The following is a 25,000-nucleotide window of genomic DNA, read 5'->3' on the forward strand; positions in this document are numbered from 1 at the left end:
TTTTGGGGCTTTTTTTTTTTTTTTTTTTTTTTTTTGGCATGTCTTTGTATTTAGGTGAGATTGTGATTGTTCTTAATAGTTGGTTTATCATCCAAGTTGTAGTACCTAGTACTATAGATAGCAGTGGTTCTAATTCAAGCTACTTTTGATGTGAAGAAGCAAGAAGGACACCCTGTGGCAAAATCTGGAACATTCGGTTTTTCTGCAAATGCTAGATTGATAGAAGCTTTTGCAAATGCATGTGGCTATGCATTAATATTTATCCAGGCTGTCATAAATGATTTCACATCATAGTGTTGGGGAACATGGTGCTTGTGGCAAAAACTTTAAAGTTTAATTATAATATATAATTTTTATGCAAAGGAGGCAAATGTCAGGACTTCTTTATTTTGAGTTAAGTTCTGGTCATTTTTAAAAAAGCAGAGCAACTGCTTATATTAAACTGGAGTATTTCATTACATGTGTGGATTTAACATTTCATTATGCCAAAGGTTGAAACATGAGTGAGAAAGTTTGCTGTAAGGACTGTTATTTATATTTTCGCATCACACTTAATTTCCTTGCATCTCTGCCACAAGTAGCCAGTTAGGAATTTTTTTTTCAATACATTTTCTTTTAATCCTTCTAAAATATCTGCTTCATTATTTGAACCCATTAAAAGAAGATACATGTTTTAAAAATTATTTTAAATGCCATTTTGAAAGTTGTTTTACACACTCTTCATTTCACTAGGCTGCCTTGGCAGAGAGCAGTTTACCTTTGCTAAGTAATCCTGGACTGATCAATAATGCATCCAGTGGCCTACTGCAGGCCGTCCACGAAGACCTCAATGGTTCTCTGGATCACATTGACAGCAACGGAAACAGTAGTCCGGGCTGCTCGCCTCAGCCGCACATGTAAGTGTGGTTAACAGACTCTCTAAAGGGAAGAATCTATATTAATACGCTTCTTAAATTTAGTATTTTTCTGAAGTTTTACTGTTGTATCAGTTAAAATACAAATTTAAGTGGAGTTAAATTATACCATGTTCATAATATGACAAAGTTGATCAAAATTGGTTTTACTTTTTTAGATTATCTCAAATACCCTATAATTATTATTCCAGCAGTCCTCTACAGATTCTTAGTACTACTAACGTTCTCTTGGGCGTAAAGCAGTGTCTACGATGAATCTACATCTTATGGGTCATTATCACAGTTTGGTTTGTATGGTGCAATAAGAATATTCATGATGGAATAAGTTGTTATAATTTTTACTACTATTACAGATCTCTAAACTATTTATGAACTGTAGTCAAGATATTGCCCATTTTTATAAACCGTAAAATGGAAAGTTTAACTGTTACCCACAGTTTACATAGAAGCTAGTAAAGTGTAACTTTTTGCCTGTCTTATAAATCAGTGTAATTATGTATTCAACTTTAATTACTGGTGCGTCTGTATTGGCAAGGTTTATATGTTATATTTTATGCAAGACTACGATTCCTATTAATATTTAGCAGCTAACTATATCATTAATTACTCTAAAATCTTTCCCCTACCATCTTTTTAATGGAGCTGAGAGAGTAGAAGTATTAAAAATTGATGTATTGTGGATTTCAGAAATGTGTATGACACTTTAAAAAATGCCTGGCTTTATTCAATAGTGTCAAGCATATTAGTGTCTTGTTTACTAAAATGTATTGACCCTGGTAGAACTGAGAATTCAGAGGAAAAAAAATTTGAATCTGAATAATGAAGGGTGTGCACCATTTACCTATCATTAGTCAGGATGAGTTGTAACTTATGTCTATACTTCCTAGAATTAAACGTCACATACTTCTAATTACAAGTTATTGAAGTAAGATTAGTCCTTTCTCTCATTTTTATATTGTCTTCCTTTATTTTTCCATTCAATATCTAGTAAAAGGTCTGAAAGAGAAATATGCTCTTTATATGTACCCATTTTCACTTGACCTTTCACAGGGTATGATATTTGTTGTCTTTTTAAACATTTTATTCTGTTTGACATATTAATGTCTTTAAGATCATATGCCTAATTGCTTTATAGCACTTTTACTCTATCACCTTTGCAAAAAACACACTGTGAACATTAATGTGTTTTATCAGGTTCCAAACCATTACTTCTTCAAAATGGAAAAATTTGTCTTTTGGAAGTGTCTTTAGATGTATTAAATAATACAAAAGAAGTAATAAAACTCGAAGTAGAAAGAACATGAATATATGCTCTTGAGAGTAGCAGTACTCTAAAACAAGGAAAGTGAGCAATCAGACAAAAGTTTTTATATCCCCGCTTTATCCTATCAGCCATGCAGTGGGTAGCTTGCGGCCTTTTACTTTCAGCAGTTCTCCTGAGTATGCTAATGCTCACTCCCTGTATAAAATGCTAAAACAATAAAACTTTAAAGAGCAAACAAGAGTTAGATCCTGTTTGCCGCTTTAAAAAAAAGACCTATTTCAGATAAATAAAAGACGTTCCTAATAAAAGTGTTCAAGCTGTTGGTGCAACTCCCTGTGTTCATATGCAGTATATAGCGGTTGTTATAAACTACCTATAGAGGATATGTAAAGACTTATTTTTTAAATGTAATCGTCTGGTGCTAAAAATATTAAAATAAAAAAATGATTAATGAAATAGTTTTTTAAACATTATATTTTAGAACCTGAAATAGTAATTGGGCTAAATTGTAGCATTGTTAGATGGGTTTTGTTTTTCATATGGCAATTGCTACTTCAGACTTTTCATTATTAAAGTTAATGAAATATTTCAGAGAAATATTAGTATGTATTAGATAACATCTAAAAATTATACATATAATGTCCAGTATATTGCTGCTACGGCTTTATAAAGTTAAAATGTTCATAGTTAATATATAACACATTTTATGCTTATATTAATTAGTGCATGTGAAAAATACTTATGGTTTATTTTCCATAGATAAAAGGAAAATTTGTCTTGGCTTGTTGAAAATAGATTTCAGAAAAAATAAAAATTAAAAGGAGTGTAAATTTTCCCCTTTTCTAAATTGTATCAATTATAATCAAAATTTTAATTATCTTGCAAAATATTGAGTCAATATTCATTCTTAAATCTGTCTCCGCTGCTGTCATTAGTTTTTTGCATAACAGATGTCAAATATTTATGGAATATTTCAGTATTCTCTATCTTCACCTTTATAAAGTTTTAAGATGCTTGTACTTAAGCCATGTTATGTATTTTATTAGGCAAAGGTAGAAATATTGATCTAATTCTCTCAATCAAAATTTGGTTGTATATAATTGAATGCATTTCAAAATACTTTGGAAATTAAACAGAAGTGAAATAATTTTTATAAGACATTTACATAGCATAGTTATATCTCCTGAAATGAAGTCACGTTACTTGTTGTTTTAGAGGGGGGCAGTTTTGCTGATGCAATTGTAAACAAGAGGAAGGAGGGCCTAGTGGTATCAGAGCATAGGTTGTAATGCCAGATTGTCAGGGTTCCAATTCCAGATTCAATAGTTAATAGCCAAGTGGGACTGAGCAAGTTACTTAACATTTCTTTCCTCAGCTTTCTCAGCTGAAAATGAGGTAAGTAATAATATGATGCTTATTAGTTCATAAGATTCTTGCAAATGAAATGAGTGCCTGGAACATAATAATTGCTCCTTGTGTCTCCCATAGTGCTGTGTAAATAGGTAGCAATTTATATTACTTCTTGTAATACCTCACTGTTACTAAAAATGAGTCTATGAACAATATGAAAATATTTTTGTATTTTGCATTTTAATACTTGTTTCAAGGCACACTGTAAGTTTGTGGTTAGTTTCATTGACAATCCATTTTCTTCTCCTTCATTCTCCTCTTATAATTCATAAAGTAAGCAGATCCATAAAACTGAGACAACATGAGACCGGGCACAGTGGCTTATGCCAGTAATCCCAGCATTTTGGGAGGGCAGGGTGGGAGGATTGCTTGAGGCCAGGAGTTCAAGACCAGCCTGGACAACATAGTGAGACCCTGTATCTACAAAAATAATTTGAAAAATTAGTTGGGTGTGGTTTGTGCCTATATATAGTCGTAGCTACTCAGTAGGCTCAGTCAGGAGGATAGCTTGAGCCTAGGGAGTTCGAGGTTACAGTGAGCTCTGATCATGCCATGGAACTCCAGCCTGCACCACAGAGTGAGACTCTTATCTGTCTCTAAAAATAAAAAGTGAAACAATATGACACAAGGACTTATTATAGGTAGCACATTACTGAATCAGTGGGATAAGGGATTCTTGAGATAAGAAAATGTTATCTGAAGTTTTGGGCAATGAACAACTCAAATAGAACAATACCAACCCAGAATCAGGGACTTATCATGTGTATCTTGTAAACATTGAGTATTAGTTTTGACAGGAATTTAGAATATATGAGGGAATATAGAATTTAGAATATAGGAAGTGGGACCAGACTGCTGAGTGACTTAAATATCAAGCTATGGTGTTTGTTTCAGTCAATATACAGCTTGTTACTGTTATCAGCTTGAGTTTGACATGATCAGAGCTATGCATTAGGAAGAGTATTCTAAAAGTGTACTGAATGAACCATGACTTAATGAAACTCATGTATAGGAGGATATGCTGAAATTGGGAGAGACTGGAAGCAGAAAATTAATTCTGGCAGTATGCAATATCTAATGTAAGTGCAAGACTAGGAGTGGAGAACAAAGAATCCATATAAGAAGTGCTGTGAAAAGAAATACCAGAACAAGACAACCCATTGAATGCTAGGGACAAAGAGGAAAATTGGGAAAATTCATAGCCACTTTGAAAGTCTGCAAAGAGAAATAGAGGACCCAAGAAGCAGGTTCAAAAGGGAAGATGAAGAATTCAGCATTTTACTTGAGGAATCTAAGAACCTAAATATCATTAGATTCAGGAGAAAACACTGATGCTTTTTTTGATTAGTCTTTTAATTCAACTCCATTATAGTAAAATTGTACATAGTAGAATATGAGTATATACCTGAGGTTGGTGGAGGTGATGTTTTTTGAAGCATTAGAAGAGTGAAATAGATATGGTCTGGTGCTTCTTACAAATTGTGGAGAACAAGAGATGCCAAATTATCATTTATATTCCATACTCCATATTTTAACCCTTTTCTTCCACTCCAGTTTTCGCTTTATTCAGTGTCCTGAATAAAGGCCTTTTTCCAAATTAATGCATTTATTTCCCTCACACTATTTGAATTTCTGCCCTTTCCCTTTTCTGGTTCCCCTCTACTCTCTTACCTAAATTCTACCTTTCCTTACAGGACTAGTCCTATTTTTTTCCAAGAGGGTTTCCCAAGGAATTTTACCATCAGGACCATGCACTCTGCTCCACACTTCTAAAGAGCTTGCTTCCTATACCACTATTTTGGACTGATACTTTGTGTACATGTGTGAGTGTGTGTGCACATGCACGTGCACGTGTGTTTATACATACATCTGTGTTCACTTTGCAGATATTCCTACCTTAATGACACGTCCCTTAAGGACAGATACTATGTTTTAGACAAATTGTAGTATAAGAAACCCCTAGCACATTCTACTATGTCAAGTAAGCATTCAATAAAAGTATGATACTGATTATGAAGAATCAAATTGGAGATTACAGTTACTTAGAAATGGTTTGACCTCACAAAGTAATACTTACAGGAGTATAAAATCCGGGGTTCTCCTAGAATCTTGAAGAAGGGAGAACAAAAGAGATTTTAGGAAGAACAGATGAGTAAATACAATGTTCATTTTTATGTGGGAGCTAAGAAATTTTTCTAAATATTGGTAGAGTATACTTCTTAAGTTTTATTTTAGTTGTAATTATTTAATTAATATGTATTTTATAACCATTTCAATTTATGTGACTAAAAAGTGGCTTTCCACTTGGAGTAGAATGAGGCCCCTTCACCTCATTCATGATTATCATCCCGGACCTTGTTAAATTTTATTTACATTTTTGAAAGCAGATTGAAAACAATTATCAAAATTTATGCAATATAAATCAGCTGAATGTTTAAGGGGAGTTCAGCAAAAAGTAAGAAAAGTTAAAGCCAGGTGAAATTGTATAGATTCTACATAATAACTTTTTGAATCTTCTTTGACTGTTTTGACTCAGCTACTTGTTGATTCAAAGTAAGTACTTGACTTTTAAAACATTTTTATTTTCTGTTGCTGTTCACAGAGTCCTAGAACCATCCGTGGTGTGAATGAAGGAAAACAATACTTTAAGTGTCTGAGCTGAGTATCATTACAATTTATAATATTGTTCCCTTATGCACCTGAATGCCAATATTCTCTTTTCAGAGTTATATGGAATGTGAATTAAAAATGACTAGCTTCCTATTTTATACAGACATTTACCTCTAAAAGTGTTTAAAAAGTTAGGATTGATGCTGTGTTTAAGCTGGAATAACTTGAACTTACTGTCTTCTCAAATGACATGAGAAGAAAACATGTAGACTAGACCTGGAAGCTGAACGCATACTGATACAATCAATCCATTTCCTGTCTCCTTCCCAACCTGAGGCAAGAAGTGGAATTTAATGATGTACCCACCATGTTTAGTTCTACTCAGTTGTTTCTTTTTTGTATTAAGTAGTTGTTTCTCCTCATTCTCAATAAGTTGGTTCAGATTTACTGTTTTTCCTCATATAAAATGTTAAATGAGATTTCCATTTTTATATTTTCAAATGTTGTGTCTAGAGATCAAAATAAATGTTCTTCCCTAGCTGGTTTTGTATTGAGGGCTTTACTCACAAAGCCTCCCATTGTCATGCCATTCCCCTTTCTGATTATTAGAGTCTCCTACTGTTGAGTTTTCAGATCTTTTCTTATATGTCATTCCTGACTCCTCTTAGCCTCTATGTCATTTCAAAGTTTTGCTTGCTAAATATTCTATATTCGTTGTAGGTGATTATTATTTTCTCCTGTTAGTGAAGCAAATATTTGAAGCTTGAGAGTTAAAAATCTTTTATATAGAATGTTAATATGTTGGATATAAGATAAGAAAATTAATTTGTTATGTCCTTAGAAGGCAAACCCTTAGGATAAGAAAATAAAAGGCTGAGGTGTCATATAAAAGGAGTAATGTAGTATTATTTCAGAATTGCAATAGAGATCACAAGATTTTTTTTTAATTTGCATGTCAAATACTTATTCAACACGCTCCAGAACTTTGTGTACATCACATACCCCAGTCATCTTTACAACATCCTCTTCTTCATAACCTCAGTTGTTAAATCATTTCAGTATTATACTTTGGCCTCTCCTGTTGATAATATTTTGCCCCATAGATAGCTAAAAGGGGGTCCTAGACCCCCACTGGATTAAACAGTATTGAAAATCTAAACTGTGAATTGTCACAAAACAATGAAAATATAAGTATATAATATTACATTTCTTCCTTCTATTCTCTTTGGTTGCCTTAAAATTTAAATTGCTATTTGTAGGCACATGTAGAATTTGCAGATCCTACATCTTTGGTTGCTGATATTTTATATAAAATCCCTACAGATCTTAGATCTCTCTGTGGACAAAAGCATTTGAAATTGGAGTGGCTCTGTATTTCAGAGGAAAGCAGTTGAAAGTGACTGACAACTTGAGCAAATGGAATGCTCTTTCTCATTGTTTTCATTCCTGTTAAGCCTGTACTATTTTTGCTGATGTTTTGGATCATTATGTTGCATTGCGAAACTCTAAACATGAAAGCTTTTTTTTGCCTCACATATGTTTTCATAGATTTTTTAATTACAATTTTTCAGTCAACTTTATTTTTTTTCTAACATTTCTGGTCCTCTTATAATTTTTGTTCTGATTTAATTCCATTTTATTTAATCTCTAAACTTTTTGATTAACTTTGCTAGTTAGCTTTGAGATCTCTTTCCAAAGTGATTGTACAGAACTTATGATTATGCCAGCTCTTTATCATCTCATCTTTTTTTTTAAGTGCTACAAGTGTGGATCAGTAGCTGCTGTTCTTTTTTACATTATTCCAGTCCCCATATGTGGCACTTACAACTCATTCCAGTTCCTCTTAATAAAAAGATCCTCCCAGAGATACAGTGCCTTCAGCTAAAAAGTGTTATATCCCCACCGTGCCAATTGTGGAAATTTGTGGGTTCCTATAGGGTTTTGAAGGATTTTTATAGAACTATACAGATGATATCTGACATCCGTGGTGTGAATTCCCACAATTTAGGCAAAGTGTGTCAGAAAACTTTTAGCTGACAGTATTGTAGCTTACTGCTTCTGTTTTATATCTAAAGAAGGTACTTTGTTAGAAGATACAACTTCATTTGCACTAACACTAGTTGAGCCTTAAAAATTTCCTTTCTGTAAGGGTCAAAAAATGATTACTGAATTGTTAAAGAAGGAATAATGCGTCAGTATTAACTTTTTCCTACTTTCAGCACCAGGGGAAAAAAATGAAGATCTTATATACTGCTATGGTATTTTAATTTCAGCTTTCAACATAGAGCTTGGGAAGTGGATATATGTTGATAACCAGAGGCATTTAATGAATAAAGAGACTGTCATTTCAGAATATTCCTTTATGTGAAGGTAATTTACATGATAAGAAATTATGTCTTAATATATGTTAAAATTATGTGCATTTTGACTGCTCTGGCAGAATTTAAAATTTACCACTCACAGAAGTAACATGTTATACTTGAATATTTCAACACCAAGAAACACAGGGTTACTACATTCCATAGGCAGTTTCTATCATTAGAATAGCATTAAATAATTTATATAAGCAACAGATGATCAAATCATTTCACATAACTACTGAAAACTAACATTCTTTAGCTTGTTCAACGTTATCTTCATTTTGAAGACAAAATGGAGTAAAATCAGCAAGACACTTACAAGGTAGGAGGCCAAGTCATCATTGATCACACAATGTTATCTTACTATTAAAAAAATTGTATTTGCAACATTAATCTGAGGTTCCTTTTGTTAATTAGCAAGTCAGAGAAAAGACATGGTGCACTAGAATTAGAATAAAAAGTACATATTGTTGGCCGGGTGCAGTGGCTCCTGCCTGTAATCCCAGCACTTTGGGAGGCCAAGGCGGACAGATCACCTGAGGTCAGGAGTTCAAGACCAGCCTGGCCAACATGGCAAAACCCCGTCTCTACTAAAAATACAAAAATTAGTTGGGCACAGTGGTGGGGGCCTATAATCCCAGTTACTCAGGAGGCTGAGGCAGGAGAAACCTTGAACCCAGGAGGCAGAAGTTGCAGTGAGCTGAGATCATGCCACTGCACTGCAGCCAAGGTGACAGAGTGAGACTGCATCTCAAAAAAAAAAAAAAGTACATATTGTTTTACTCCTTAGTCCATCTCATGTTTAGAACTAACAGTATATAACTAAGAAAAACTCAGGAGAAAACCGGAGTTTGAGTCAGTCCTGTGATTTAATTTGAGTGAAGGAATAGTTTCAGCAAAACAGTGAGTCTCAGAAATTAGGCAGACCTAGTGACATGAGCAATATGTAGTCAAGGTGGAAAGTAGTCTCTGTAAAGGTATGCCAAGAGACAGCTTCACCAGGAGCCAGCAATGGATGGGTAACAACTCCAATAGGGCAGTTTGGTAATAGGAAATAGATAACAGTTGAGAAAAATGGGTAAGCCACATCCAAAAGAACTGCCACAGCAGTAGGGCTCAACTACAGGACTTTGAGGTCAAGGTCTTCAAGGAGCCAGAATACAAGTTAACAAATATAATTACAGAGAAACTGGAACACACACCCCATATACTCATACCTACCTATCTGATTTTTGACCGAAACTTGATCCAACAAATAAGGCAATAATACAATTTTTGGATTAATGATTCAAAGGAGAATTGGAGCACAGCAGCAAGACTGACTTAATGGCAAAGTGTCAAGATGTGATTTAGACTTTATTTGTCTGGCCAACAGATTAGAAATATAAGGGTCCTTAGATCCACAGCTGAATGTTTATTGACAGTTTTCATTTATGAGACACAAATTGGAATGGTACCAATTGTATCTCAGTGGCCAACTAATTTGTTTGTGAGATTGGGCAGAATATATTTGTACTTATCAATGATGAAAGTAATTACATCTGTATTTTCATTTTATTACAGCTGTTTTGGTCACAACTATCACTTTTATAAAGTCAAATAGAGTGATAAATCCTAAAGAATTTCATGGTGTTTTTTAAAAATTGACTCTACAGCAAAGCTATCTGAAATCGTTTGGGAGTGAACCTAAATCATGTAAAATTTAGTTCCTTTAAACAATATTGCATAAATTTAAATACATTTCAATATAATGTTGAAGGTAAGAACAGGAAATTTTAGAGAAATCTCGATATACATATATATGCATGCAGTTTATAAAATTATGTTTCACTGACCTTTACCCACCTTTTTGTTGTTTCTTTGGACTGATACTAGACTCTTTTTTTTTTTTTTTTTTTTTTTTTGAGATGGAGTGTCACCCTTGTTAGCCAGGCTGGAGTGCATTGGCACTATCTCAGCTCAATGCAACCCCTGCCTCGCAGGTTCGAGCAATTCTCCTGTCTCAGCCTCCTGAGTAGCTGGGATTACAGGCACCTGCCACTACACCCAGCTAATTTTTTTGTATTTTTAGTAGAGAGGGGGTTTCACCATGTTGACCAGGCGGGTCTCGAACTCCTGACCTCAGGTGATCCACCCGTCTCGACCTCCCAAAGTGCTGGGATTACGGGATTACGGGTGTGAGCCACCACACCTGGCCGGATTGATACTGACTTTTAATGGAACTTTATAACTCCACCGTGGAATCAGATCTCTTGAGTTGTAAGATGTAATTATAAACTGTCATCATTAAGAATGGAAATACATCTTAGAAGAGAAACTTTCATCACAATTATCTGAGAATAATATTCCTTTGCCATCAATGCCAAATGGCTGCAATTTTTAGAAAATAGGCTAAGGGAGGATAACATTTTTATCCTGGCTCATGAAGAAAATTAAAATTTATTTTGATGTTTATCATTAGCCAGGGAGAAAAGGTGTGGGAAATTTAGTAGGGCATTTTCTACTTATATCCTGGATAGAGGAAACTACACAGTTATATATGGAATGTAGAATCATTTGTTCACTCCAGTTTTGAATCCCTTTTCATAATTGCACATTTCTGTAAGAAGGAATATTTTCATTTTCATCAAGAGATAAGGAGGAGGATTATTTCTGTAGAACTGAAGTGATAGCCTGAGTACTGTCCTACTGGCAGCTACTACATGCAAACTCATTCAAATAAAAACAAAGATCAATTCATTTAACACTAGAATTTTTATGTCAAATGTTATTTTAATTTACCAAATAGAAAATCTTGAAAGATAAGAAATTGGAATAAAGAACTACATAAGTAATAACTCTGTTGTATAATTTCTTAGCTGATAAAAGTTAAGAACATCTTTTTTCATTTCTAGTAGTTTTAATTGGACATCTTTCTTATTCAGTCCTATAAATAAGAGAGCTAAATACTTTTCTAAAATATACTTAAATTTAGAATGTAAAATCTAAATTTTTGTGGAGAAAGCCTGGTTTATCCTTTCCAAATAATAAAATCTTAAGTAGAACGAAATAAACAATTTATGTATGACTGTATAATTAACTTTAATTACTAACACTTACATTATTCTTAGATCAGCTCTCATTTTTAAAACCATTAATGTGATTTCTGTTAAAAGTGAACTTTTCTACTTAAAACTTTAATGGCACTTATATTATTAGTTTTTTTCTGTGATATGTTAAATAAACTAAAACATTTCCCAAGTGGTAAAACAAAATATACTCTAAAAGTTACGTAGATTTAAGAAATGAACTGTGTATCATTTCAACCTGACTTCACACAAATGGAGATAAGTAAACTTGTCATCTTCATGAATCTACCATCAAATTCCAAAAATAATTATATACTTTCCTTTATATATACTAGAAAGAAATGAGTAAAATTGAATTTCCATAATTTCCATTTTTATATAAGCTTCCTAAATGAGCATCAGTGTTTTTACCAGTTTTCCTGTGAAACTTTGTCTTTGAAAGAAAAATTACTTTTTTTGGTATCTTCTGTTTGACATGATTATATTTTCCAATGTATCAGTCAATACAGGTTAGCTACTCAAAAGTAACAAACGAAAACAAAAGTTAAGCTCAGGAAATGAAATCTGTCTTAAATAATCCTGTGCTTATATTTGGAATTCATTTCACATCTTGAAAACAGCAATGTTAGAGTAAGCATGAGGGTTTTTGCCATTGGCAAATTGGAACTAATTTGAGTGAAAATTTATTCAATCACATATGAAATTGATAAAGTGCTAATCGTGGATTTTATTTTGAATGCTTAGATACAAAGAGTTATCATCATTAATTCAATCATCTTGTGCCAAGTACTGAAGATTGTAAATGGTTAAAAGAAAATCTCTCCTTTTTACAGCATTTTTTGAATCTAGAAGGTTTTTGATGGTATTTTGAGAAGTAGTCAAAATCTATGCATATCAATGGAGAACATGTGACTGTAGCAATGCTCAGTCTATTTTGATATTTTTAAATGTCATTAATTGACAGGACATAACTATATAAGAGGCAAAGAAGAATTCATAGGATTATAAACGTTTTATTTATTTATTTATTTATTTTTGAGACAGAGTCACGCTCTGTCTCCCAGGCTGGAGTGCGGTGGCGCAATCTCGGCTCACTGTAAGCTCCGCCTCCCGGGTTCAGGCGATTATCTTGCCTCAGCCTCCTGAGTAGTTGGGACTGCAGGCACTCACCAGCAGGCTCGGCTAATTTTTTTTTATATTTTTAGTAGAGACAGGGTTTCTCCATGTTGGCCAGTGTGGTCTTGAACCCCTGACTTCAGGTGATCCACCGCCTTGACCTCCCCAAATGCTGGGATTACAGGTGTGAGCCACTGCAGCCGGCCTAAAACATTTTCTATTAGAGCGAATTAATGTATCCCATGTAAGTTAAAGGTATCCAAATTAAATTAAGTAGAAGTTAGGATCAGGACACTTTAAAATGAAGGATTTGAACAAGTCTATATTAAGTGGGTAATAGATGCATGGTTCAAGGCCTAGACACATTTTGGTATATTTGATATGTTTCTCAAATACTATATGTGTAAGTTCATTTGACAGGATAAAGTTTGCTATATTGGATGAAATAAAATCAGTTTCCGTAATAAAATTGAAGCATCAGAGCCCTAACACTGCTTCTGAGGATAGCTTTTTGAGTGTTCTCTGGGGAATAACATTTTTTAGAGTAATGATCCATGATTACTATAGAAGTATGTTATAACTTTCAGGTGTGCTAGGAGGGAAAAGGCTAATCATATCTATAGGGTTTTTTAAAAGATGTATTTTTTTGTAAAAAGTTGGTTATTACTTTTAAAAGGTATGCTATTTGAATGTATTGGATATTTTCTCAAATAACTAGAATTATAAGAAAAAAAGGTGTAAGGGAACTGCCTGCAATTAGTAAACCACATAAAAACAATTTTAATGTAGTCTAAAATTTAGTCTTGCTTTATAGATGTTTGATAAAATTAACATCACATTGCTGGAAATTGCCCATATTGTAGATATGAGTCATAAATTTTAAGTTTTTATTCACAGCATTTTTTGACATTTGTCATAAATGAGGTCAGGAGATTGAGATCATCCTGGCCAACATGGTGAAATCCCATCTCTACTAAAAATACAAAAAATTAGCCGGGCATGGTGGTGTGCTTCTGTAGTCCCAGCTACTCAGGAGGCTAAGGCAGGAGAATCACTTGAACCCTAGAGGCGGAGGTTGCAGTGAGCCAAGATCATGCCAATGCACTCCAGCCTGGGTGACAGAGCTAGAATCCGTCTCAAAACAACAACAACAACAACAACCTTAAGACTTAAAATCTTTATTTCTTTATTGTTAACTTCATGGAATTAATAAACACTACATTTCAAAGAAGACCTGATTGAATTTGCATTGTGCCAGTGAGTCTCTCATAAGTGATAACAGTATGTAAATATTCTAATCATTAACATTTGGTAATATCTAAATAAGCAAAGGAGAGAAAACATATGATTCGATTATACTGTTTAACACCTATTGACTTAAATTTTGAACATCTCAGTTTAAGAGAACTTTATTCATAGTACTTTTTTATTCTAAAGAAAAATAGGAACAGTTTATAGAACCTTTGACTTAGTCTTGAGTAAGGAGAAAATGAATAAAATTGACATTCCTCTAGGGAATGTACAGTGTGACCACAATCTAAAAGGACAAACTTTCCCTTTATAATTTGTTTGCTTTAGGGTATAGGCAAACATTAACATTACTTCTGCCTTTCATTAGTGTCTTAGGTACTTGTAAATTTCACAACAAAAGCAACAAATATTTTTAGGCAACAAATTTGTTTATCAGTGTATCAGTGTAGTTAGTCCTCTGTGTTTTTGGAATGTGCCATTAATGAGGGTGGCTGTAAAACGGTGAGATTAAACTAATTAACTGCTACTTTGCAATGTTTTCAAGTAGAGACTTGCGAAGTTGAATGACCTACAGATGAGTTTCATTCATTTAAATGGGATAAACATTTATTGAACGCCCATTGTGTGCATCATACTCTGCTAGAAACTGTGGCAGATGATCAGTGTCTACAGAGGTAAAACTCTAATAGAGGGGTAAGTACATAGGTAGTGCTAGAGACCAAGTGAAAGAATGGACGGGGTTGCAAACAAATTGTGAAGTCAACGATGTAAGCATGCACATGCACACAGGGAATCAGAAGAGACTTCATGAAGGATGTAACTTTAAGTTAGGCTTAACATTAAGTCAATTTTTAGGTTGAACTTTATGAAATTATTCATATTTCACTGTTTTTTTTTTTTTTTTTTTTTTTTTTNAATTACTAACACTTACATTATTCTTAGATCAGCTCTCATTTTTAAAACCATTAATGTGATTTCTGTTAAAAGTGAACTTTTCTACTTAAAACTTTAATGGCACTTATATTATTAGTTTTTTTCTGTGATATGTTAAATAAACTAAAACATTTCCCAAGTGGTAAAACAAAATATACTCTAAAAGTTACGTAGATTTAAGAAATGAACTGTGTATCATTTCAACCTGACTTCACACAAATGGAGATAAGTAAACTTGTCATCTTCATGAATCTACCATCAAATTCCAAAAATAATTATATACTTTCCTTTATATATACTAGAAAGAAATGAGTAAAATTGAATTTCCATAATTTCCATTTTATATAAGCTTCCTAAATGAGCATCAGTGTTTTACCAGTTTTCCTGTGAAACTTTGTCTTTGAAAGAAAATTACTTTTTTTGGTATCTTCTGTTTGACATGATTATATTTTCCAATGTATCAGTCAATACAGGTTAGCTACTCAAAAGTAACAAACGAAAACAAAAGTTAAGCTCAGGAAATGAAATCTGTCTTAAATAATCCTGTGCTTATATTTGGAATTCATTTCACATCTTGAAAACAGCAATGTTAGAGTAAGCATGAGGGTTTTGCCATTGGCAAATTGGAACTAATTTGAGTGAAAATTTATTCAATCACATATGAAATTGATAAAGTGCTAATCGTGGATTTTATTTTGAATGCTTAGATACAAAGAGTTATCATCATTAATTCAATCATCTTGTGCCAAGTACTGAAGATTGTAAATGGTTAAAAGAAAATCTCTCCTTTTACAGCATTTTTTGAATCTAGAAGGTTTTGATGGTATTTTGAGAAGTAGTCAAAATCTATGCATATCAATGGAGAACATGTGACTGTAGCAATGCTCAGTCTATTTTGATATTTTAAATGTCATTAATTGACAGGACATAACTATATAAGAGGCAAAGAAGAATTCATAGGATTATAAACGTTTTATTTATTTATTTATTTATTTTGAGACAGAGTCACGCTCTGTCTCCCAGGCTGGAGTGCGGTGGCGCAATCTCGGCTCACTGTAAGCTCCGCCTCCCGGGTTCAGGCGATTATCTTGCCTCAGCCTCCTGAGTAGTTGGGACTGCAGGCACTCACCAGCAGGCTCGGCTAATTTTTTTTTATATTTTAGTAGAGACAGGGTTTCTCCATGTTGGCCAGTGTGGTCTTGAACCCCTGACTTCAGGTGATCCACCGCCTTGACCTCCCCAAATGCTGGGATTACAGGTGTGAGCCACTGCAGCCGGCCTAAAACATTTTCTATTAGAGCGAATTAATGTATCCCATGTAAGTTAAAGGTATCCAAATTAAATTAAGTAGAAGTTAGGATCAGGACACTTTAAAATGAAGGATTTGAACAAGTCTATATTAAGTGGGTAATAGATGCATGGTTCAAGGCCTAGACACATTTTGGTATATTTGATATGTTTCTCAAATACTATATGTGTAAGTTCATTTGACAGGATAAAGTTTGCTATATTGGATGAAATAAAATCAGTTTCCGTAATAAAATTGAAGCATCAGAGCCCTAACACTGCTTCTGAGGATAGCTTTTGAGTGTTCTCTGGGGAATAACATTTTTTAGAGTAATGATCCATGATTACTATAGAAGTATGTTATAACTTTCAGGTGTGCTAGGAGGGAAAAGGCTAATCATATCTATAGGGTTTTTTAAAAGATGTATTTTTTTGTAAAAGTTGGTTATTACTTTTAAAAGGTATGCTATTTGAATGTATTGGATATTTTCTCAAATAACTAGAATTATAAGAAAAAAAGGTGTAAGGGAACTGCCTGCAATTAGTAAACCACATAAAACAATTTTAATGTAGTCTAAAATTTAGTCTTGCTTTATAGATGTTTGATAAAATTAACATCACATTGCTGGAAATTGCCCATATTGTAGATATGAGTCATAAATTTTAAGTTTTATTCACAGCATTTTTTGACATTTGTCATAAATGAGGTCAGGAGATTGAGATCATCCTGGCCAACATGGTGAAATCCCATCTCTACTAAAATACAAAAAATTAGCCGGGCATGGTGGTGTGCTTCTGTAGTCCCAGCTACTCAGGAGGCTAAGGCAGGAGAATCACTTGAACCCTAGAGGCGGAGGTTGCAGTGAGCCAAGATCATGCCAATGCACTCCAGCCTGGGTGACAGAGCTAGAATCCGTCTCAAAACAACAACAACAACAACAACCTTAAGACTTAAAATCTTTATTTCTTTATTGTTAACTTCATGGAATTAATAAACACTACATTTCAAAGAAGACCTGATTGAATTTGCATTGTGCCAGTGAGTCTCTCATAAGTGATAACAGTATGTAAATATTCTAATCATTAACATTTGGTAATATCTAAATAAGCAAAGGAGAGAAAACATATGATTCGATTATACTGTTTAACACCTATTGACTTAAATTTTGAACATCTCAGTTTAAGAGAACTTTATTCATAGTACTTTTTTATTCTAAAGAAAATAGGAACAGTTTATAGAACCTTTGACTTAGTCTTGAGTAAGGAGAAAATGAATAAAATTGACATTCCTCTAGGGAATGTACAGTGTGACCACAATCTAAAAGGACAAACTTTCCCTTTATAATTTGTTTGCTTTAGGGTATAGGCAAACATTAACATTACTTCTGCCTTTCATTAGTGTCTTAGGTACTTGTAAATTTCACAACAAAAGCAACAAATATTTTAGGCAACAAATTTGTTTATCAGTGTATCAGTGTAGTTAGTCCTCTGTGTTTTGGAATGTGCCATTAATGAGGGTGGCTGTAAAACGGTGAGATTAAACTAATTAACTGCTACTTTGCAATGTTTTCAAGTAGAGACTTGCGAAGTTGAATGACCTACAGATGAGTTTCATTCATTTAAATGGGATAAACATTTATTGAACGCCCATTGTGTGCATCATACTCTGCTAGAAACTGTGGCAGATGATCAGTGTCTACAGAGGTAAAACTCTAATAGAGGGGTAAGTACATAGGTAGTGCTAGAGACCAAGTGAAAGAATGGACGGGGTTGCAAACAAATTGTGAAGTCAACGATGTAAGCATGCACATGCACACAGGGAATCAGAAGAGACTTCATGAAGGATGTAACTTTAAGTTAGGCTTAACATTAAGTCAATTTTAGGTTGAACTTTATGAAATTATTCATATTTCACTGTTTTTTTTTTTTTTTTTTTTTTTTTGGCCTAAAAAAATAGCCATCTTAAATGTTTCATCCTAGTATTCAGCAGAGATGAGGAAAGACAGGATAGATGTAAAGGACACGAGGAGATGAGCAAAGATGACTAAAACATGGGTTTCATTCAGATAACAATGACTCCTTTGCCTCAGGATGAGCAGCCTGCCTGGATGGGGATACCTGTGAGATGAGATTGCCCAGGAGTTTGAAAGCCATATCTTATAGCTCATTAATTTCCAAGTTGATGATATGGTAGGGACATTGCTTAAAGTTTACCAATTATTTGGAGATGCTTACCAAGACCCTCAAGGGTGTATGTTACCCACTTTCAAAAAGCCCTACGTGCTTTCTTTTATGCTGCTTCTCTCTGGAAATAGATGACTTTTTTTTTTTGCTTGAGAAACTAGCAACACTTTATGCCCTTCCTTCCTTCAATATTCAGTTTTAAAATATATTTTCCTTAAAATGCTATAAGAACAGATGAAAATTAAAATAAATAAAATGTGCAGAGACCACACATCAATGTTGTGGCCATTGCTGTTACTACCACCTTAATCACAAAGAAGACTGTGGTGGAATTTTTTTTCAGAATCTTTTCATCTTCACTTTCTAATATCCAAACTTTCTGAGATTCATTTTCATTGTTCCTGGAGCAATTAAAATAACAAATATAAAGATTCGTAGAGGTTGCTTGAGAGTAATGAAAAGTTAAGATGTATTGATTTTTAACTNAAATATAAAGATTCGTAGAGGTTGCTTGAGAGTAATGAAAAGTTAAGATGTATTGATTTTTAACTTTCAGTATTTTTGACAGATTTAGGCTCTTCTATCTTCTTGGTAGAGCATAAAAAGAAGTATTTCATGTACATTGTAAATTTATAGAGTTCAGTGATGCTATCTCAGCTCACTGCAACCTCCGCCTCCCAGGCTCAAGCAATTCACCTGCTTCAGCCTCCTATGTAGCTAGGATTATAGGCACCCGCCACTATGCCCGGCTAATTTTTATATTTTTAGCAGAGATGGGGTTTTACCATGTTGACCGGGCTGGTCTCGAACTCCTGACCTCAAGTGATCCACGGCCTCCCAAAGTGCTGGGATTACAGGCGTGAACCCCCGTGCCCGGCCTACATTGTAAATTTAAAAGTAGTAAATGCAAAACCATTTTACTTACACAACCTATAAATTCTTCACTTCTTTCCACCATTTCTAATCCTACCACTTTAGTGGTCTGACCATCATTAACTTATTACATTTTTTTAGTAAGTTCCCATTTGGTAACTTTACCTGCAGTGTCCTACACTAAGCCTACATTTTGCAGATTCATCTTTATGAAACTCTTCTACCTTTTCATTATCCTGCTCGAAAACCATTAATAACCTTTGAGCAGAGATTTAATTTAAACATCATGAAATGCAACTCCAAGGCCTTCTCATCATCTGACCTCATTCTGCTATTCTAACACACACACACACACACACACACAGACACACACACACACTATCACCAGCCCTCCTTCCTCTGTGCATTCTCAGGGTTCCCATAACATGTCTACAATTCTCCATTTTTCCTATTTCTGCTTGGAATGTCCTCTCTCTCATCTCTGCATAATAAAATTTTTCACCTATTACAAAGCCTAGCTGAAGTTACACCGCTCTCCTTCATAGAGCATTCACTGATTGGATTGTCAGAATTTATCTCCCCTTTTATAATACTTATCTACTGTGGCATCGATCACATTCTGCCTTGCATCAAAGTTACTTGTATATATGTCTTTCCTCCTCTGTTAGACTGAAAACTTGATGATAACAGGAACCATTGTCCATGCAGCCCCTATCCCAGAGGTTTACACACAATGTCTATTGACTGGATTTTTTTTTCACTTCTAACGAGAAGTAACTTTTATTCTCCTAGAAGTACTTCAATTTCAGTTACTGACTTTGTACCTCTGTCAGGGAATAATAACAGACTTTATATCTCTCCATCACTCAAGACTTCTCTTTCTCCAGTTGTCTAAAGAAGTTCCAAATATGTTTCTAAATCTCCCAAGTGTAAATTAAATTAAATTAGGAGCTGGCTATGCCTTTGTAAAATCAAGAAACGTAAATTGGTGTTTTTTTTTTTGTAGTAAGGAAAAGGTTGTGTACTGAAAGGAACAGTTAACTTTGAAGTCTTCTATTTCATAGATAGAACAATTTTTAAAGCATTTGCAATGAATTCCTGTATTCTGGTTTGGAGAAATATTCATTATTTGCCAAATGGGTAATTTGCATTAAAACTGAAGTTGATGTTACTTCAGTGCCCACTTAAAGGAATGTGATGTTTTATCAGGCTTAGAAAAACTACTACCAAAGTAGACATAAGTCCCTTCTATCTGTGACCTTCTACGCCAAAGGTTTGTACTCTTCAATCTGTAATAATTCAAGTACTTGGCCTATTTTAGGTGCCTAGTAAATAAATGAATCACTGGAAAGACTATACCCCTTACACTCCTGCTATGTTAAAAATTTACCAGGAGGCTGAGGCAGGAGAATCGCTTGGACCCGGGAAGGTGGAGGTTGCAATGAGCTCAGATCGTGCCACTACACTCCAGCCTGGGCAACAAGAGCGAGACTCTGTGTCAAAAAAAAAATAAGAAATAAATGAGTCTACTTATTATTTTTTAAGTTCTCATAAATTAGACAAAAAAGTTTTTTTCTTTGTTTTGTTCTTGAGTTTTAAAAAACTTAATCCTTTATGTTTCACATGTTAGCATCTGTTTTATTCCTGGAAACAACTAATTCTATTTGCTTAAAATAGTACCTACTTTACTTATTATTAAGGGTTCTAGCAAGAACTGAATTTTCTCTGTAAGATACCTAAAATTTTGAAGTTGAAGAAAGTAGTGCATAAATTTCACATCAGTTGGGGAAAAATGGCATAATGAATGTCTGAACCATCTAGAGGAGATCTTCAAATCCAGAAAGGGGATTTTATCACCAGGATAGTCAAGAATTTCTCTCTTATTTCCATCTGAACTTGTTCTTACTTTACTGTCTTTAATGAATTATATTAAGAATACATGTGTTTTAATGCTGTTAGAACATTGGCATTCTTCTTAGAGGCAGGTCAGTTTTCCAATTGTTAACTCCTTCTGTATCACTTAATTGCTACTTTTCTTAGGACACTTAGGGCTGGCAATCTTGTGAATTTGTTTTTCTTATACTAGACTACAAGTTCTTTGATAGATATTAAAAGCCTCACTGTGCCTTATATATAGAAGATACTCAATAAATTTGTGTTAAATTAATGATTGGCAATAGGTGATAATGTTAATATGTTATTGGCTTTTCCTGTCAAAGTGAGATTGATGCTCTTTACATCATTATAGATACAGGGGACTTCACTAAATCCACAGCATAAAGGAATTCCTGGAGGAAAATTTTGCTTTTTCCTGGAGGAAAATTGAACTTATATATATTGCTACATCTCTTACATTTTCATTATTTAGTCATATTAAGTTAATCTATTTAAGATTTTTCTAGCTATAGGTATATTATCAGAACTTCATAAGCCCCAACGTGCATAGCAAATGTGATGCAGGCCTGGATCAATGCATGTATGTTAATGATTTTAATGATAAGCTAATGATGAGGCCTGTGATGGATGACTGAAGAGAATAAATGTAGAAGCACTATGTACAGAGCATTTCAATGATGGCTCCTCTACTTTGAAATTTACTTTCTTCTGTTGATCTGAATGTGATCTGAGACATAACCTGGCTTAGTATTTTAGTGACCCAGAATTTGTTGATAAATAATTTTTTGAAATAATTATAGCAATATGTTGTGTTATTTTGTTTTCTTTTATTGCCTTAAATGTACTTTTAAGGAAATGTGACTAGTCATTAATAACTCTAATGCCTGGCATCTGATATGTGAGGCAGATATATCTGTTTCTTGACTTTTTCGATACAGTAATAAAAATCTCACTTTAGGAAGAGGTACTGAAATACTTTTAGAGCTAATGAAGCTCATACAATGTTTAAAAATTAATTTAAGTATTTATACCATACTTTCTTCCCAAAAAGATCATAAGGTTATTATATATTATGACCGTGTTCAGTGTTTATTGATCACTTATGATCCAGGCACTATTCCAGGTGTTTTACATATATGTAAAATAATTTAACCCTTATAACGAGTGTATGAGGTAGTCACTTTTTTCCTTGCTTTATGGGTAAAGAAATGGAGATACAGAGAGGTTAAGTAGCTTTTCCAAGGTTGCATAGCTAGGAAGTAAAGGAGCCAGGCTTCAAACCCAAGTATTTTATCCTCAAAGCCCACTATATTCTTAACCACTTAATCACTGCTGCATGACTAAAGATTATAAATGAGGTGCCTAAACTATTCAGTATTACTTTATACCACACTTAGAAGTTAATCAAAATACTAAATACATAAAATGTATCATGGTAAATTATATTCTTATAATTAAAAACCTGTAGATAATTCTACATGAGAAGAGGATTCATAATGAAGAGTTGGTGAGCACAGAAGAGAGTTTCTTTAAAGGGATTCTTGTATTTTGTTTGAATTGTCAGGGACGTTTCTATGTTGGAAAGAAGCATTTTTGTAGAAGAAAACCTAATTATCCTACGGTAGTGTAACACATGGCACCTTGAAGAATTTGGAAAAACGAACACTACAGAAATATCCACTTTTCTTTCGGAAATAAGTTAAATGGCTCTCATACCCTGTAATGGGGCAAAAGAGAAAGAAATTGCTAATGGTCACAAGGAGAGACTAATTCTCTATTCATCCTGCAACTCACAAAAGGCATGTGGCTTCATTGTGTTCCATTTCTTTTGAATTGGCATATAACTTGGCAAGTGAAAACATGGAGCACTTTGAGAACCAAAAATGAGAAACCTAATATAAATAGAGATAATTATAATAGAAAATTTATTTTTATTGAAAAGTATTCCACCAATTTATAGGCATAGGTACTGTAACTTTCAAGCAATTTTATTTTCTGGAATGTTGAAACTTCTCTTGCTACTTTTTATTTCTTTCTCTGATATTATATTGATGGCAAATAGATCTTTTTATAATTGAGCATTAATAATTATTGACTTTAGTTTGCTTTATTTTAGGAAATTAGCAGCCTAACATTGTAGCCATTGGGGAAAATTTTATTTACAGCTTTCTCAGCTCTGATACCTTTTTCACTAATTCTGAATGGAAAATATTCCAAGAATACTTAATTTCAGAGAGATGTCTTCTCTTTTCGAATTAGTGCAATGAAACTCTTAATGATTTCATGGCACGTAACTTATTCACTCAACAAGTATTTACTGGGTGCTATGTGTAATGTCTCCTAATCGGTGAAGTTCACAGTCTACTTGGCAAGATAAAGTATAGCTAACAGTAGAAAGAGTTAAGTGACAGTGCATGTGATTAAAGCAATATGGGGTGGCAGAAATAACAAGGTTCCAAGAAACGTTCTAGAGGCCAGCATTTGTGTTAGTCTCTACTGTACCTGTGTTCAGACACTTAGACAGTCATTCCTTTACTCATCTGTAAAATGGGAAGTCAAATAACAATATCTGTACATTAGATACAGTTTTAGGATTCAAAGATTCTGTAGTTTTGAGCATCAGAATGACCAAAAAAATGCTTTGGAGGTTCAGAGTAGATCAATGAAATTTGGACAGGTCAAAGTCTTTAGGAAGTAGACACAGTGTGAGTTGATCCTTAAGTGGAACACAGTATGTGTGTGAATAGGCAGAACAGGGTAGAAGGATGTTCCATGTATACATGGAGAGTTGAAAGGGGAAACACAGCCTGAGTCTCCATGAAAAATGTCTTGGAGTAGGAACAGAGCACAATGTTTATGGGATGATGTTTTGAGTCTGGAATGGAAGTTATTATTCAGAAATACTGTTGTACATAGGTAGATGGAGGTCAGATCATAGTTTATTGAGAATGGCTGAAGGGTTTTGGTTTAATCCTGTTTCAACCCCATGTCTCAGTTCAGACATATTTTTATATAGGGCAGTGGCATAATGAAATAAATAAAGTTCTTACATATTAAAATTTTCTGAGACTACAATAGAACATACCTCTTTAGTCGTTCTTTTTAAACATTTTTCTTTATGTGCTTTTTTTAGAGACAGGGTCTTGCTATGTTGCCCAGGCTGGCATTCCTCCCACCTCTGCCTCCCAAGTAGCTGGAACGACAAACATGGCTTCTATGTGCTTGTTTCTAAATAATACATCCTACTTGTTATTCCTTTTTATCAAGAACTTAAGATTTTTCCACAAAGTTCTTTATTCAGATAAAACCCAATCCAGAAAGGTGAACCCAAATGGACCAGATGCATATGACATTGCAGTGCTTTCGCTGAGGAAACAGTTGAAATGCAGCAGGAGATTCAGAAACTGTCAGAGGAGGGTGACCTCGGAGGTCTTCTCAGTGTCCCGAGTGTATTAAAAAACACTCCTGCACAAGAGCTCACATCTGTAGCTAAAACTATGGGATGCCCAAAATAATGCTTATTGACTTGAAGGCAGTCACCTAGACCACTGCTAGATATCTATGTATGTGTCTTGACAGTAACTCAATATCTATTTAGAAATACTCAGCTATTAAAGCCTGAAAGTTTTGAATATTCACAGGTCATTTGTGAGACCTAATTAGAAAAAAGTGCTATTATATTAACCTTAGGAGTTTATTCTAATTATTTCCAGTACTTAGAGTTTAGCATTCTCTAAAATGTTCTGAATCCAAGATTAAACCAGGAAAATCTAAAATTATAAATTCAACTTACAACTATTATTAAATCAAAATGTCATTTTTTATAAAAGTCAT

At 33.9% G+C, this 25,000-nt stretch overlaps 1 protein-coding gene across 1 annotated transcript in view; it reads left to right on the plus strand.

Moving 5' to 3' along the window:
* The window catches only part of FOXP2 (forkhead box P2), a 633,254-nt gene that overhangs the window by 599,370 nt on the left and 8,884 nt on the right, over window positions 1–25,000 (plus strand). The window contains exon 20 of the mRNA XM_017864605.1: window positions 733–896. Coding sequence (XP_017720094.1) covers window positions 733–896 — 164 coding nt within the window. The remainder of the gene's footprint in view (window positions 1–732; window positions 897–25,000) is intronic.

Source organism: Rhinopithecus bieti, unplaced genomic scaffold, assembly GCF_001698545.2.
Source record: "Rhinopithecus bieti isolate Rb0 unplaced genomic scaffold, ASM169854v2 scaffold_75173, whole genome shotgun sequence".
Lineage (NCBI taxonomy): Eukaryota > Metazoa > Chordata > Mammalia > Primates > Cercopithecidae > Rhinopithecus > Rhinopithecus bieti.